The 14339-nt window shown below is 42.0% G+C and overlaps 2 protein-coding genes across 4 annotated transcripts in view; one reads left to right on the plus strand and one right to left on the minus strand.

The window, feature by feature from the left end:
- dnaaf3l (dynein axonemal assembly factor 3 like) lies at positions 1-13106 on the plus strand. 2 transcript variants are annotated; one of them, XM_088323613.1, is made up of 10 exons: positions 1-91; positions 168-285; positions 1135-1241; positions 2807-2900; positions 4323-4477; positions 5677-5853; positions 6962-7322; positions 8487-8601; positions 10558-10632; positions 12196-13106. In XM_088323613.1, exons 2-10 carry the CDS (start codon positions 204-206, stop codon positions 12332-12334), a joined length of 1305 nt encoding a protein of 434 aa, XP_088179739.1. In that variant the 5' UTR covers positions 1-91; positions 168-203; the 3' UTR covers positions 12335-13106. The 2 variants fall into 2 exon arrangements, with proteins under 2 accessions (XP_088179739.1, XP_088179738.1); XM_088323612.1 differs by having other exon boundaries at positions 26-285.
- The window catches only part of LOC148347928 (troponin T, slow skeletal muscle-like), a 16646-nt gene continuing 14667 nt past the window's right edge, over positions 12361-14339 (minus strand). The window contains exons 11-13 of one of the 2 annotated variants that reach the window (XM_088323615.1): positions 12663-12753; positions 12554-12594; positions 12361-12480 (exon numbers count right to left, since the gene is read on the minus strand). In XM_088323615.1, coding sequence (XP_088179741.1) covers positions 12435-12480; positions 12554-12594; positions 12663-12753 — 178 coding nt within the window. In that variant the 3' untranslated portion in view covers positions 12361-12434. Of the gene's footprint in view, positions 12481-12553; positions 12754-14339 lie in introns of both variants that reach the window. The other variant, XM_088323614.1, reaches the window with a different exon arrangement.

The following is a 14339-nucleotide window of genomic DNA, read 5'->3' on the forward strand; positions in this document are numbered from 1 at the left end:
GAAGCACAGCCGATCCACTGGTTGCTAAGCAACAAAGGCTAAACTCGATGTTTGCTAGGCAACGAAGGCTAAACTCGAGTTTGCCTGGTTTGTAAGTGTTCTTGGTGGTTAAAATCGCTTGAAAGCCACTCACCATTTTGGATTCACGAGGTAAACTTCTTCCGTAGAGTTTTTGTGCTTAACAAAGTCCTCAAAAAGTCACCATGAGCGCCGGACGACCGTCAGAAGGCGCGGGCTGCATCAACTGGTGGGGCTTCAGTCCAGCTCGAGACCTCGTTAGCACAGGTGAGCTAGCATAACTTTTCAAAACGCTTAAATACATATTTTGGAAGGTTTATTTTGTTCTATTTATAGTTACAACATAATGTCTTAAGTTTGGAAGAACACAGTTGATTTGTAAGGACAACTGGAAGGACACAATTTATCGCAAATAAATGAAGATTAGAAATCGTTTGAATCCAATTCTCGCGAGATTTAAAAGAAAAATGGAAGCTCGTGATTGCATGCTGGTTAAATTAGGGGGGGGGGGCATTAAAAATTATTAACAAATACAATATGTGGAAAGACTTTCTGGACAAAATTAGTTTTTCGACATTGAATATTCATTTAAGCTTATTATTAATCATATATACCAACAAAAATTTTAAATATATATTTTTCTTTATATGTATTAAATGATTTCTTTATGAATATTCAATACTATATGTGGAATCGTAGAATTGTATTTATTTCCTCTTATTTATTTTTCTTATTATTCAAATAAAACAGATTCACTGGCAGGCAGCAGTCCTAGGTTTTACCGTATTGAAGCAATTATTGATCAGTCGAAAAACATGGCTAACCACATTTGCACATCATGGTATGCAATGGTAATCGAACCAGGGTCACGGCGGCGAAAGAGCTTTTTTTTTTCACTAGGGATGTTGTTGATATGGGAAAACGCGTTACATTTGGTCTCATCATGACACTCAAGGTACCAGGTTGAGGAATACTTTGAGCCATGATTTAATGTCCTTCAATTTGTATATATTCAATATATACAATATATATATGGTTATATTTTTGATACGTGGCCTAAAATTGCGCTCAGAGTCAAAAATAGTAGACGATTGCAACGGTGCTCATTTTCCTCAGGCTCCGTGAGACACAAAGGCGAAGTCAACGTGTTACTGGCCGGCAGCGGCGATCCGAGACATCTTCTGAAGACCGTGTCCTGTCTCGGAGACGAGGACGTCCTCAACGTGAGCCTCGCAGACCCGACTCGGAAAGGGGAAGTCATGCGGTAGAGCAGGGGTGTCAAACTCATTTTAGCTGAGGGCCACATGCTAGAAAATAAATGTCACGGGGGCCACCAGAGTAGATTTAAGGGAAAGAGAGAGGAAGACGAAGAAAAAGAGAGCGAAATAAAGAGAACAAGGGAGAAGGAGTAAGGACTGAGAGAGACAGAGAGAGAGAAGGGAAGAGAAAGAAAAGGGGAGATAAATAGAGAGTGCATAATATAGAAAAGGGGGGAAAGAAACAAAGAAAAATTAGAAGTGAAAGGGAGACAGTCCAAGAGAAACAGAAAAATAGTGAGTGTGAAAAAGAATGGGAAAGCAATAGAAAGAGAAGGTAAAAAAAGAAAGAGAAAAAAGAGAAAGAAAAAAGAAGATAGAACACAGGTGTCAAACAGGCAGCCCGCGGTCCAGATCAGGCCCGCTAAGGGATTGAATCCGGCCCGCGAGACAACACTCAGAGAAGAGCAAGAAAAAAACAAGCTGCAGGTTGAAATATGTCCACTTGATGTTGCCAAAGCCAGGTGCCTCCAACAAAGACACTGTACTTGTATTTCTCTGTCTCTGTCTCTCTCTCTCTCGCTCTCTCTCTCTCTGTGTCTCTCTCTGTCTCTGTCTCTTTCACTCTCTGTGTCTCTCTCTTCTTCTCTTCCTTTGTTGCTCTTTGTCTCTTTCTCTCTCTGTGTCTTTTTAACTTCTTTTGCTCTAACTTCTTTTTTTCCTTTTCTCTCTTTTCTTTTTCTCTCTTCCTACCCTTTGCGCTTTCTTTTCTCTTTTCTCTCCTTCCGTCTTTCTATTTCTCTTTGGATTTCTTTCTTCCCCTCTCTTTCTTTTCCCCCTCTCTCACGAATTTTTATCTTTTTCTTTCTTTGTCCCACCCTCTCTCCTTTTCCTTCCCTCTTTCTCTTATTTCTTTATCTGTCTTTTTCTTGCTCTTTAATGTACTACTCCGGCCCCCGACAGAATGTTTGTTCTATCGTGTGGCCCCAGAGTTAAAATGAGTTTGACACCCCTGAGATAGAAGGACTGAAAAAATGAGAGAGAGAGAGAGAGAGAGAGAGAGAGAGAGAAAAAGAGAGACATAGAGAAAGAAAAGGGAAGAGGTATAGAGAGAGAATAATATTTAAAAAGACGGGGAAAAGAAACAAAGAAAAATTAGAAGTGAAAGGGAGAAAGAGAGTCAAAGAGATGGTAAGAAAAAGAGTGAGTGTGAAAAATAAAGGGAAAGCGAGAGAGTGAAAAATGGAAAGAAAAGGTAAGAAAGAAAGAGAAAAAAGAAGATAGAAGGACTGAAATGATAAAAAAAGAGAGAACGAAACAGAGAGAGAGATAGAGACACCGAAAGAGATAGAGCTTTAGTTTGGCTTTGGCGACACCTGGCGGACATATTTAAAACCGCAGCTGATTTCTCTCTCTCGCTTCTCTCAGTGATGTCAGGCGGGTCGGATCAAAACCCTAGGCTGGCCTGATCCGGCCCGCGGGTCGGATGTTTCGCACCTGTGCGGTAGAGGAAAATATCTTCTTTGTTGTAGGTATGGCTGTTTGAAAACAGCATGGAGGTGATGGCTCGCCAGATGTTGCTGCTTTACATCGCGCTGACTCCCCAGGAAATCATGGGACTTAACGGTGGGTGCTTTGCAGTCACCTACACTCTGGTTCCTGTCTGGTGAGAGATTTCAAAATAAATCAAGCTACATTTCATTCAGCATTTGATTGGAAGAGCATTGAAATAATATATAAACTGTATCATAGGGAAAAAAAACTTTACTGTCTTACCTTAACTCAAAAGTGAAATTTATGGACCGCTCCTTTTGAAAAAAAAAAATGGATATTTAGGTCATAGAATTGAATAGAATAAAATAGAATATACCTTTATTGTCATTGTTACAACAATTGGACGTGGCACTCCAGTTCCACATATTACAGTGAGGATATAAGGAAAACCTCCATGATGGAAAAAAATTCCATGTAATGGGAAAACAATGGCAGCACGGCAGAACAGTGGTCAGCGCGTGTGCAGCACAGTTCTGAGGTTATGGGTTCAAATCCAGCTACCAGCCTCCCTGTGTTGAGTTTGCATGTTCTCCCCGTGCTTGTGTGGGTTTCCTCCTGGGCACTCCGGTTTCCTCGCACATTCCAAAAACATGCATGTCAGGTTCATTGGCTGCAGTACAGTTCTGAAGTCATGAGATTGAACCTTCCTGTGGGGAGTTTGCATGTTCTCCCCGTGCTTGCGTGGGTTTCCTCCGGGCACTCCGGTTTCCTCCCACATTCCAAAAATATGCATGTCAGGTTCATTGGCCGCAGTACAGTTCTGAAGTCATGAGATTGAACCTTCCTGTGGGGAGTTTGCATGATCTCCCCGTGCTTGCGTGGGTTTCCTCCGGGCACTCCGGTTTCCTCCCACATTCCAAAAACATGCATGTCAGGTTCATTGGCCGCAGTACAGTTTTGAAGTCATGAGATTGAACCTTCCTGTGGGGAGTTTGCATGATCTCCCCGGGCTTGTGTGGGTTTCCTCCGGGCACTCCGGTTTCCTCCCACATTCCAAAAACATGCGTGTCAGGTGAATTGGCTTAACCAAATTGTCCCGAGGTGTGAATGAGCGAGCGAATTGTCTGTCCTTGTGTGCCCTGCGATTGTCTGGCAACCGGTTCCGGGTGTCCCTTGCCCACTGCCCCAAGATAGCTGGGATGGGCTCCAGCACCCCCGTGACCCTACTGAGGATAATGGATGGATGGGTGGATGGGAAAACAATGAGCAAATGGCTTGACTAATCTATGGCTAATTCTAATGTTTGGGGCTGAAGTATGCGGGGAATCAGAATTCTTGACCTCACTTTCGTCTTCTGCCATGAGGCAAGAAGATGGTGTGCCTCACGTTGCTTCAGCAGACAAGAAAATATGGAAGTTAAATGATACAAAACCCAACACTGGATCAATATAAGCATTTCTTCTTCCACGATGCCTTCTCCGAGCGCTCGTCCCCGATTCTTTCCGCACTCGGCGACCATACGTGAAGGTCAACGTGGGCTTTTCTTGTCCTCAGAGAAGACGGAGATGTTCCTGGAAGTATTTGGCAATAGCGTGATCCGGAGTCAGACGGAGGAAATGGTCAGGAGGACGGCTTCGCAGCTTCTGCGACACGTCACCGACGTCCCGGAGGCAAATGTCCATCCCTGCCTCAACACCTCTCTTCTCAAGGTCCCGTAATCTTTCATTAACTAAGATATATGCTATGTCAAAAAATGAACACATAAATAGATGGTAGATCTTTTTTGTCCCCAAGGGGGACATTTTTTTGCAGACACTGCAAGATAAACATAAAACATAGAATAGAATAGACCTTTATCGTCATCGTTACAAAATGGGTTGAACATATTGTGACAACGAAATTGGACGTGGCACTCCAGTTTCACATTTTACAGTGAAGATAAAAGAAAACAAAGAAGATAAAAGGAACAAAGGCGATGTTTGTACTGTCCTTGTTGCAGGCTTTGTCTTCCTCCGGAGGGGGGTGTATGAGGGGGTGAGGGACAGACAGAGATGGCCGGATCCAACTAGATGTTTGATCATACTGTACACACGGTCCGGTGTTTTTTCCCTAATTGCTCAGTCCACGAATTTAATGGATTAGGGAAGTACAGTCCTTAAACATGCCCGATTAAAGTCGCCGGCGACGATAAAAGCTGCGTAGGGGTGTGTGAGCTGCTGTTTATTGATAGCAGCGAGCAGGAGATTTAGCACTATACTAACGTTAGCATCCGGTGGAACGTTAGCATCCGGTGGAACGTTAGCATCCGGTGGAACGTAAACAGTAATCACAATGACCACAGTTAGCTCTCTCGGTAGATAGAAGGGTCTACACGATACTGCTAGCAACACATAATACATAGGACAGCACGCACGCAGATGACTGGATGAGATTACTACACACATTTAAGTACCCCAAAGCTTTTACTGAAGTACAGAGAAAATTGCTTTTAATCACACGACTGTAAAATTCAGACTAAAAGGCGCACTTGAAATTTTCCAACATAATAATATGCAAATTTGCAGTGTATTCAAATCAGAGCCGAAAATAAACATGCGTAATGCAACACTGAATCCATTTTTATGCGCAACTGTGCACAATCTGTGATTGTGTCTTTTAGAAAGAGAAGTCAAACATTTACAACTTTTTCACAATGTCTAAAAATTGGCCAAAGTAAAACACAAGGTTGTAAATGTTTTGAAGCTGTGCAATTGTCACATAATGGCCACTTTTGGAAACCTCGAGACCTACTCTTGGAAAATGTGTCAAATACAATGTTTAGTTTCTCAGTATTTATCCGTACATTTATCTGTACATATGGCGGGATCGCGCTCGCGTAGCAAAAAGACTGACTTGAAGACGGTTTCAGTTTAAGGAACGAGACGAGCTCGCTAGGATTTTCCAATCCTGGATGCCTTCCACCGCTGAGCCCGTTTGCATTTCCAAAGCGTGGGATTACCGCATCAGGCAGCACCTCGGGACCCGCTACGACTCCAAGAAAGGTTGCTTCGACTGGGATCTTACGATGAAGCTGCACGACAAAGCGGTAAGAACCGGGTTTCGTACCAGTCTTGTGTTTGTATGGATTCAAATATGCTTGAAATGTAGGTGAAGCGCTTGTAAATGCTTGAAATCGCTGCCATGTTACTTAGGTGTTAGGCTAGGTTTAAGAGCTTGGGTTTGGGATTCACTTAAGGGTTTTAAACTTGTTTTATGCTTCCACAATAAGAGTTGGGATAGGGTTAAAACTAAGGTTTAGGCTACTTATTAGGGTTTAGGATTCTGAAATAGGGTGTACAGCTAGGGTTAGGTGTAGGGCTAGGGTTTTTAGCTGCAAGCAAGGTTTTGAAACCAGTTTTAGTGTTCTGAAATAGACCGTGTAACCGCCTCGCCCCAGAAATATGCAGAAAAGCAGAGAAGTTGACGGAGAGGGAGAAATTGTTTATTCATATTAGTCAGCGTTCAAAACAGCATTCACATTCGTCTAAGAGACAATCAGCTTTCTTATACCCTCCGGAGCAGACACATCCCGTGTTGTTTTTCCCTGAAGTTGGTGCGTCCTTTTTCGATTTTCCAACATTATGTGTTTTCCCCGAAGTTGGTGCGTCCTCCTTCGATGACGCATTGTTTTTCCTCAAAGTGCATGCTACTGGGAATTGACTGTGTTTTTGCAATTTTTCTCATCAAAAGTCGCCGTGACACAGCCAAGTTCCTGACAGCTCGTTCCAAACCAAGCCGAATGTAATTACTTTGCTGACATTTAAATTCGGGAGACACAAGCCTGGAATTTCCTGTCTAAACAAATGTGTCCTCATTATGCCGATAAGCTCCGACTTACACAACAGGGCTAGGGTTAGAAACTAAGGTTGAGGCCCATTATTGGGTTATAAAACTGAATTTAGGGTGCTGAAACAGGGTTAGTGCGAAAGTGATAGCTAGAGTTAGATGTAGGGCGAGGAACTAGGGTTCGGGCTGCAAGTAAGGGTTTTAATCATGGGTTTTGAAATAAGGTTGGGGTTAGAAACTCTAGGCTTCTGTTCTTTTAGGGGTACTGGAATCATTGTGAAATTGACTTTGAAAGTCCTTATGGTCTGGAATACGGTCATGAAAAGGGTGTAGGAACCCTGACTATGGATTCAAAATCACTTCCACAGTGCGGCGCTATCAACAAGCACGAGTACGCGCTCTGGCGGGAGAGCGGTCTGGCTTTCGAGCCGAGGGAAGGCGTCTACCGAACGGGAAACCCCAGCTTGCTGTCCTTTCGGGTCTTCAAGCAAAGAGGGGACAATGTGCTTTTGAAGGGCTACTGGGGGGACATCGTGTCCAGCCCTTACTTGTCCTTCGGCGTCGAGACGGAAGACCGGAGCTTGCTCCAGACGCAAAACGGCCATCGCCTCAAGACGGCGCGGGACATTTCCTTCGCCAACGTGCAGGCCTTGTTCCGGTCCTTGTGCCCGAGGCGGGAGCCAGCTGCCGAAATGACGGATGGGGAGCAGACGTCCGTCCCGGTGAAGGGTAAGTCCGGGCTAATACGGGGTAGGCCACAGTCTCTGGGTTGAAAACGTAGGCGCCGAGCCAGAGAAGAAAAAAATGGCTGATTGATTTCACTTTTGGCTCCTATATGCCTTTGTCATTTTGGTATTTTTTTCTTTTTGTTCTATTTCCCGCCTTCCTTTTAGTCATTTGGTGCACAATTTTACTTAACATTTGGTCGTGTAGGGATGAAAGAAGCAAAAACAACCCGAAGAGCCGTTTGGGACCCGAAAGAGCCGGTTCTCTTTAGTGAGCCGAGTTGAAGAAGCCGGTTCTCGAAAAACTCTACCGACTTTACTCAACTTCGTTCTCCTTCGACTCGACTTCAAAATACCGCATTTAGAAAACAGCGTCAGGGGAACCCGTGTATTTTGACCTTCATGCACAGTAACTTTGAATGAATTCGCTTCTTAATTAACAATTTTGAGCCCTCATTTTCATGAGCTGGCTAGACTTTCTTGTGCACGGAAAAGCTCTGGGTAGTGCGCAATTGGTAGTGCGCAATTAGAGGGGACATTGCCCGCAAGCTAGGTTTCTTAGTTTTGGGACCCTTTCAACAAATTTCTTTTGAAACACTCAAAATATACTGCAACATTATTTACATATAAATACTTTTAATTTAACGCAAAGTAATATCTTCATTTTTTAAGCACAACATTTGTTCATTTGCAACTTTTTCTCGCTTTATTTCATACTCAAGATATACAAGCTTAAGTACTGATGACCTCATTTGTGTTCCCTTCTCAGGGTTTCATCATTTTCCTCAAGTTGAGGTTTTTGAGTTTTTCCTTGCCCTGCTGTAGGTTTTCGATCAGGGGATGCTGTCATAATAGCTCTTTGAGCCTTCTTGTAGTTAAGGGCCAAACAAATAAACAGGAGTTTATTTGCATGCAATTAAATGTCTTGAAGAATAAAATTGCTTAAAATAACATAATAACAACATCCTTTAGACATGGGGAAATCCGCAGGTCATATTCTGATGCCGTGTGGCTTATTTTTCTCTTGTGCTACTCTCAGCTTTGTCTGGCAGGCTGGATTGAATCTTCAGACTTGCGGGCAGTGGTTTTCCCACCGCTGGTCTAATAAGCAAGAATCTATTAGGTTCTTTATGTCTTCTATTTCTGTTTCTTTTTTTTTTTTTTTTAGACTTGATGCGTCTTAAAGGAGTCACCGTCAACTTCCTCCCTTTGGACTCCCTTCAGAAGCTACCAGAAAAACCCAAATATGCACATTTTTTCAACATCATCTACTTTTCTTCCAGGTGACCAGTAATAATCACACTCCTGAGATACTTAAGCCACCAAACGACATGGTTCACTTGCAAAGGGGTTTTGTGTATTATTTAGCGCCTCCAAGTGGTCAAAAACACGTCACGAAAGAAAACCTATCGATTTGGATAAGCAAAATTGACTTGAAATGTCATATAAACGTGCGTGTTTCTTTCTTCAAATACTTGAAGGTCAAAAATGTGTATTTATCTTACGTAAAAGGCTCATGTGTAGCAGTGTTTCTCAACGGGTGGGTCTAGAGCTGAAAGCGTGTCGTGGACCTTTAATAAAGGGAAGAGGGGAAAAAAAACAGAGGATCAATGACACTCGAACAGTAGATGGCCTTAATGCCCTGCTCAATTTCTCCTCCCTCCTCAGTCGAGAGGGACCACGTCTCATTTTATTGCGGTTTTCTCGGTTTCATTTCCTTTTTTGCCTAACAAAATTTGTGATAAGAGGAAGGATAGGTGTAAGTGACAACAGCTATTTGGTCGAAGAAGGAAACATTTGTAAAATACAAAAATGGTGTACCGTATTTTCCGCACTATAAGGCGCACCGGGTTATAGGGCGCACCCCCAAAAAAATAGTTTTTAGTCCTATATTTTCCATACATAAGGCGCACGGGATTATAAGGCGCTACAATGGGAACATTGACAAAACAGTCAGATAGTTCAGTCCAACTTATTACCCCCTTAACATTCCGAAAGCTTGCAAAGAAGCAAATACGTGTCTCGGACATGTACGGAAACAGTGTCCGTACGATGTCATCAGACAAACATTTCTTAGTTTCCATTTTTTTTTTTTTGCTGGCAACTGTATGGACAGCAAAGTAAGAATTTTATCATGCAGGAAAATGGTTTTTTTTACTGTGCATATGACAATAAACACTTTGAATTGAATTGAGTTTCAAAATAGACTCATCGCAGAAACATCAAGATCGTTCTAAAACAAAATACCGGGAAAATATAAAGCCGCATAGCTCACCTAAGTTCTCTTGCAGCCATCACCTTCAATAATGATACGTAACCATGGTCTTCTTACAACTGTGATTGTAGTAAATACAGGAGAGTAAAATATTTACAAATACAGAATAGTAAAAAATGTTTTCTCTATGCCGCAGTGCAACCCAACGTGTGATTCACATTCATCTTTTTCGGCCAATCGCAGGCTTTGTTTTGCCCCTTTAGCCTATGCCAGCCTGTAAATGATAAAAAGGATTCGCCCCTTTACCTCCGAATAACTTGAGCAAATAGTGACCGATTCAAATGATGATTGACACATTGGTTAGGAAATGAAACGCCGGTAGCATACACTGCGGACGACTTGGCCTTCGGGGGAAAATCGAGTCGGCGGCTGCTTGTTTCAGTTGCTAGACTTTGCGACTTAATATTGATCCATATATAAGGCGCACTGTAGTATAAGGCGCATGGTCAGCTTTTGAAAAAAAATAAAGGCTTTAAGGTGCGCCTTATAGTGCGGAAAATACGGTAGTTGTGTTGTGTGCAGTAAATGCTTTTTAGCAGTATATTCATCTTTAATAACTAATAAATATTTATCGATGTTTAGGTACATGCTTTATTTACATTTTAATTTATTTCAGTATATGGCTATTTTAGAGCTGAAGAAAAAATGGTTTCTTCTGAGTCTCTATAGTTTGTATTGCACACACTGGGTTAATAAATCATTTTAAATCACTTTTTGGAATAAATTCTTTCCTCAAAAGCAACAAATGCTTTTAAATGCTTAAATGTGATTTTTTTCAGGGGTTTTCTTTTTGACAATTGAATTTTCGGATAATCAGCCGACTTAATTAACTCTAGTCATGATTTGTATTTCAACGAATCGGTACATCTGGAGGGTCAGGAAGCACACGGTGTAATCCTTTAATCCTGGGACATTTGAATTTGCGCCATCCGACCTTGTTTTTTTTTGTGTCCCCGACATGAAGCTGCGCGCGGCGTTTGGGGCCCGGCATCCGACAGATTGCGGCGCCGGACGGCGCGCTCCTGGTGGAATTGGCCAAGTGAGTTGCACTTTTCCAATTTCTCCAATACCGTCAGAAGAAATCCAATGTCTATGTAACTTGTAATCTTGAGTGTCCATTTAACGCCATATCTTTAGATTTTGAGTAAATGGCAAATATATTTGTGGATCTATACATTATGTGTGTAAATATTTGAGACAAATGTCCCCCCCCCCCCATAAGTCAAAATGACAATGTGTCGTGTTTTTTGCATGACTCCCAGTTGATTTGTAATCCTTACCCAAATACGCATTTCACAGTTCCCAATTTAAGGGTGTAGCGTGTACCTGACCTGTAGGAGGCGATGACCCTTCATAGGACAATGCCAGCTGCCATTAATCACAAGAAATGCAACATTTTGAAGTAGATTTGTTGAGAAACATGGCAACAATTTCAAGGATTTACAAGCACTTCACCCCAATTCAAATACAGTGGAACCTCGGTTCTCGACCATAATCCTGTTCGAAAAGCGATTTGTTCGAACACAGAAACCATTTTTCCCATTACAAATAATGTAAATCGTTTTAATCCGTTCCAACACCCTGAATGTTTACCTTTGTTTACCTTTAAGACACAAATAACATAAATGTAACCTAGGCTAATCGTACGTTCGCGTTAGCGTCATCTTCCGTACGCAAGATTACGCTAACATAAACGTGTAAAAATGAAAAAAAAGGATAAAGAAAAGAAGTATGAATAGGATTTTTTACCTTTGTGGTGGTCAGCAGAAGGCGCAGGTGGACAATGAGAGGGATGGAGGAGGAAGGAAAATGATTGGAAGGAGAGTCCCCTTCCATAAAAACTTCGGGGAGCTCTTTTGTCTGAGGGGTGCTCGCACGTTCAAATCTCTTTGCTATGGATGACTGGCTACAGGGTGTTCTTTTCTCTTAAAATATCTATCCAATGACACTTGCCTTCTTTTTAGCACTCTTAGGAAGTGGTTCATGACAGTGTCGTTTAAGCCATGATGACTCTGGTGGCTGCAGCTTCATCGGTGTGGTGAAATTCTGTAACTCGGCCCATTTGCTACACATTTGTTTCATCTCTGACGTCCCCTAGTGTCGTGGAGGGGCAATTGCACCTGAGAAAATTAAAAGGAGTAAAAAAAATGTGATGTGAAACATCCACCCCCGGCCTTCGAACTCCGATTTTTTTTTGACCGAACAGCGAAGCAAGAATTTCAATAAATTTTTGGTCGGACTCCGATTTGGTGTTCGAAAACAGAGGTTCCACTGTACTGTATTTTCTGGACTTGTAGGTTAAATGATTAACACTGTATTAGAAGTTTGAAATATTTATTACACGTACTGTATATCACCTCTCATGTTATTTTCTCACTAAACCGCAAGAGGGCGCTCTAGGCTTGTTATTCATTTCAACCTTACATTCCCCTCAAAAATGTGTTTTCTACTCCGAGTTCTGCATTTTTTAGACGGTGCGATTTATAATCCGAAGCCGTTTATAGTCCGGAAAATACGGTACTTATCCGTCCTTGAAAAGATTGAAATTGAAACATGTCAACAACATGCCTCCCCACCCCCCTGTGGTTTGTACCCCATCCAGGTACATTTTGGACCTGAAGAAAGACCAAGAAGCGGCTTTTGCGGAACGCGTGTCGGAAATGTGTCTGGGAGCCGGATTCCGACGCAGTTCCGAGGCGGAGAGCGACGACCTTCACGCCGTTTTTCGACCTTGTGAGTGACAAAAAAAAGGAAAACGTGCGGGACATTTTCAGGCAACGCGGCAAATTTATTGACGTCGAGCGTCACATATTCTCGGTTCGGCCACTGGGCGGCGTCGGTTCATTTCCAGCGTCCTCCGACCTTTCCCTTCCCGTGACTTTTCTTGCTGCTCGGAAAAAGAGAAGACGTTTTTCAGTGTTTTTCGAGACGGCGGCGCCTTCTTTTTCTCGTCAACTCACAACTTTTGAGCGTGTTGGATTCTGTTGAGGAGGACGTTGATCTGGAGGGGAAGAGCAAATGGTTTAACCGGCCGGCCGAAGAAGCGGTGTTCCTCGGGGAGGGACTCACCTCATACTTTTGCCTTTTCATCTTCTCCGCCAGGTCGAATTTCTCAGACTCCAGCTGGTAGATGCACTCCCACATGTGCTTGGCTTTTTCCCTAATAAAAATGTTCAATTGCATCGTTTGAACATGATGTAGCAAATTACAAGATTGCTATACGCAAACTCTATACGATAGATACAGAGATCCGATGTTCCCTGTCATTTTCCTTACGGGTCTGAGCGTTCACACAAAGTGGGTGAGCAATGCTCGAAACAACAGTGAGCAACGGCAATCCCAAGTGTGGCAACTAAGTCATGATCAAACATGTCCAAAACTTGACATCAACTTACATTTTGCGGAGTTTCCGGCAATGCAAAAAAAACTTTTGAATGAATTGACTCATGTAATATTGCATAGGTTGTACGGTCTACAAACGTCATTTCTTTTTACAACAATTCTTTCACAAGATTTCCATTTCTTTTTTTTCCTGGTATCTTATATCACATACTACTAACATTTTGGGGGGCTTATTGCACAATACACAACTGTATTCAATCACATTTTTAAGTGGAAGTACAATGTTGGCAACAGGATTGACTTGGTATAATAGGAAATGATTTGAATGCGACGCATACTTTTTCTTCTTTTTCCCTGTTTTTTTTCCATTTTTTTCCTTTAAAAAAAATCTTATTGTGTTTATTTTTTCCGAGCTGTTACTTTTTTCTTTTTGTTCTCAATTTACTTTTTTCTTTTTTTTTCCGTTTATTTTTCTGAAATTTTCCTTCTTTTTTCTCTTCCTTTTGTTTATTTTCTCTCAGCTTTTAACACATTTTTCATTTGGGTATTTTTTTCTTTTTTGTTCTATTTCCTCCCCTTCCTTTAAATCATTTTGTGCACAATTACACATCCAAATTGGTCGCGTAGGGATGAAAGAAGCAAAAACAACCCTAAGAGCCGTTTGGGACCCGAAAGAGCCGGTTCCTTTTAGTGAGCCGAGCCGAAGAAGCCGGTTCTCGACAAACTCTACTGACTTTACTCCACTTCTACATTGACTTCAAAATACCGCATTTAGAACACAGCGTCAGGGAAACTTGTGTATTTTTACCTTAATGCACTGTATCTTTGACTTAATAGGCTTCTTAATGAGCAATTTGGAGCCCTGATTTTTGTGCGCTGGCTCGATTTTCTTGTGCGCGGAAAAGCTCTGGGTAGTGCGCGATTGTGCACGCGCGCAGCTTAGAGGGAACATTGCAGAGATCCTTTGGTTTCTGCAATTATTGGGGCAAAAATCCCCAAAGACGTGTCTTTCACACACTTTTCACTTTTGGGGTACCTTTAGTAGAAAGATGGCGGACAATCGTGTCAGCTCCCTTTAGGTAAGCCTCATGTGAAGTAGGACAAATGCAAAATTCTTATTCTAAAAATATATACATTTATAGTTCATGTATTTTGATTTTCTTTTAAAAATCTTTTTGGGGGAGATTTACTTTATGAAGCTTTTGGTATCCACTACAGTGGAGCCTCGGTTCTCGACCATAATCCGTTCCATTTCTTTGTACGAAAACCGATTTGTACGATCACCGAAGCCGTTTTTTTCCTATTAAAAGTAATGTAAATCGTTTTAATCCATTCCAACACCTTGAATGTTTACCTTTGTTTACCTTTAAGACACAAATAACATAAATGTAACCTAGGCTAATC

The sequence above is a fragment of the Urocampus carinirostris genome, chromosome 19 (genome assembly GCF_059441175.1).
Source record: "Urocampus carinirostris isolate Australia breed hairy pipefish chromosome 19, RoL_Ucar_1.0, whole genome shotgun sequence".
In the NCBI taxonomy this organism is placed as follows: domain Eukaryota; kingdom Metazoa; phylum Chordata; class Actinopteri; order Syngnathiformes; family Syngnathidae; genus Urocampus; species Urocampus carinirostris.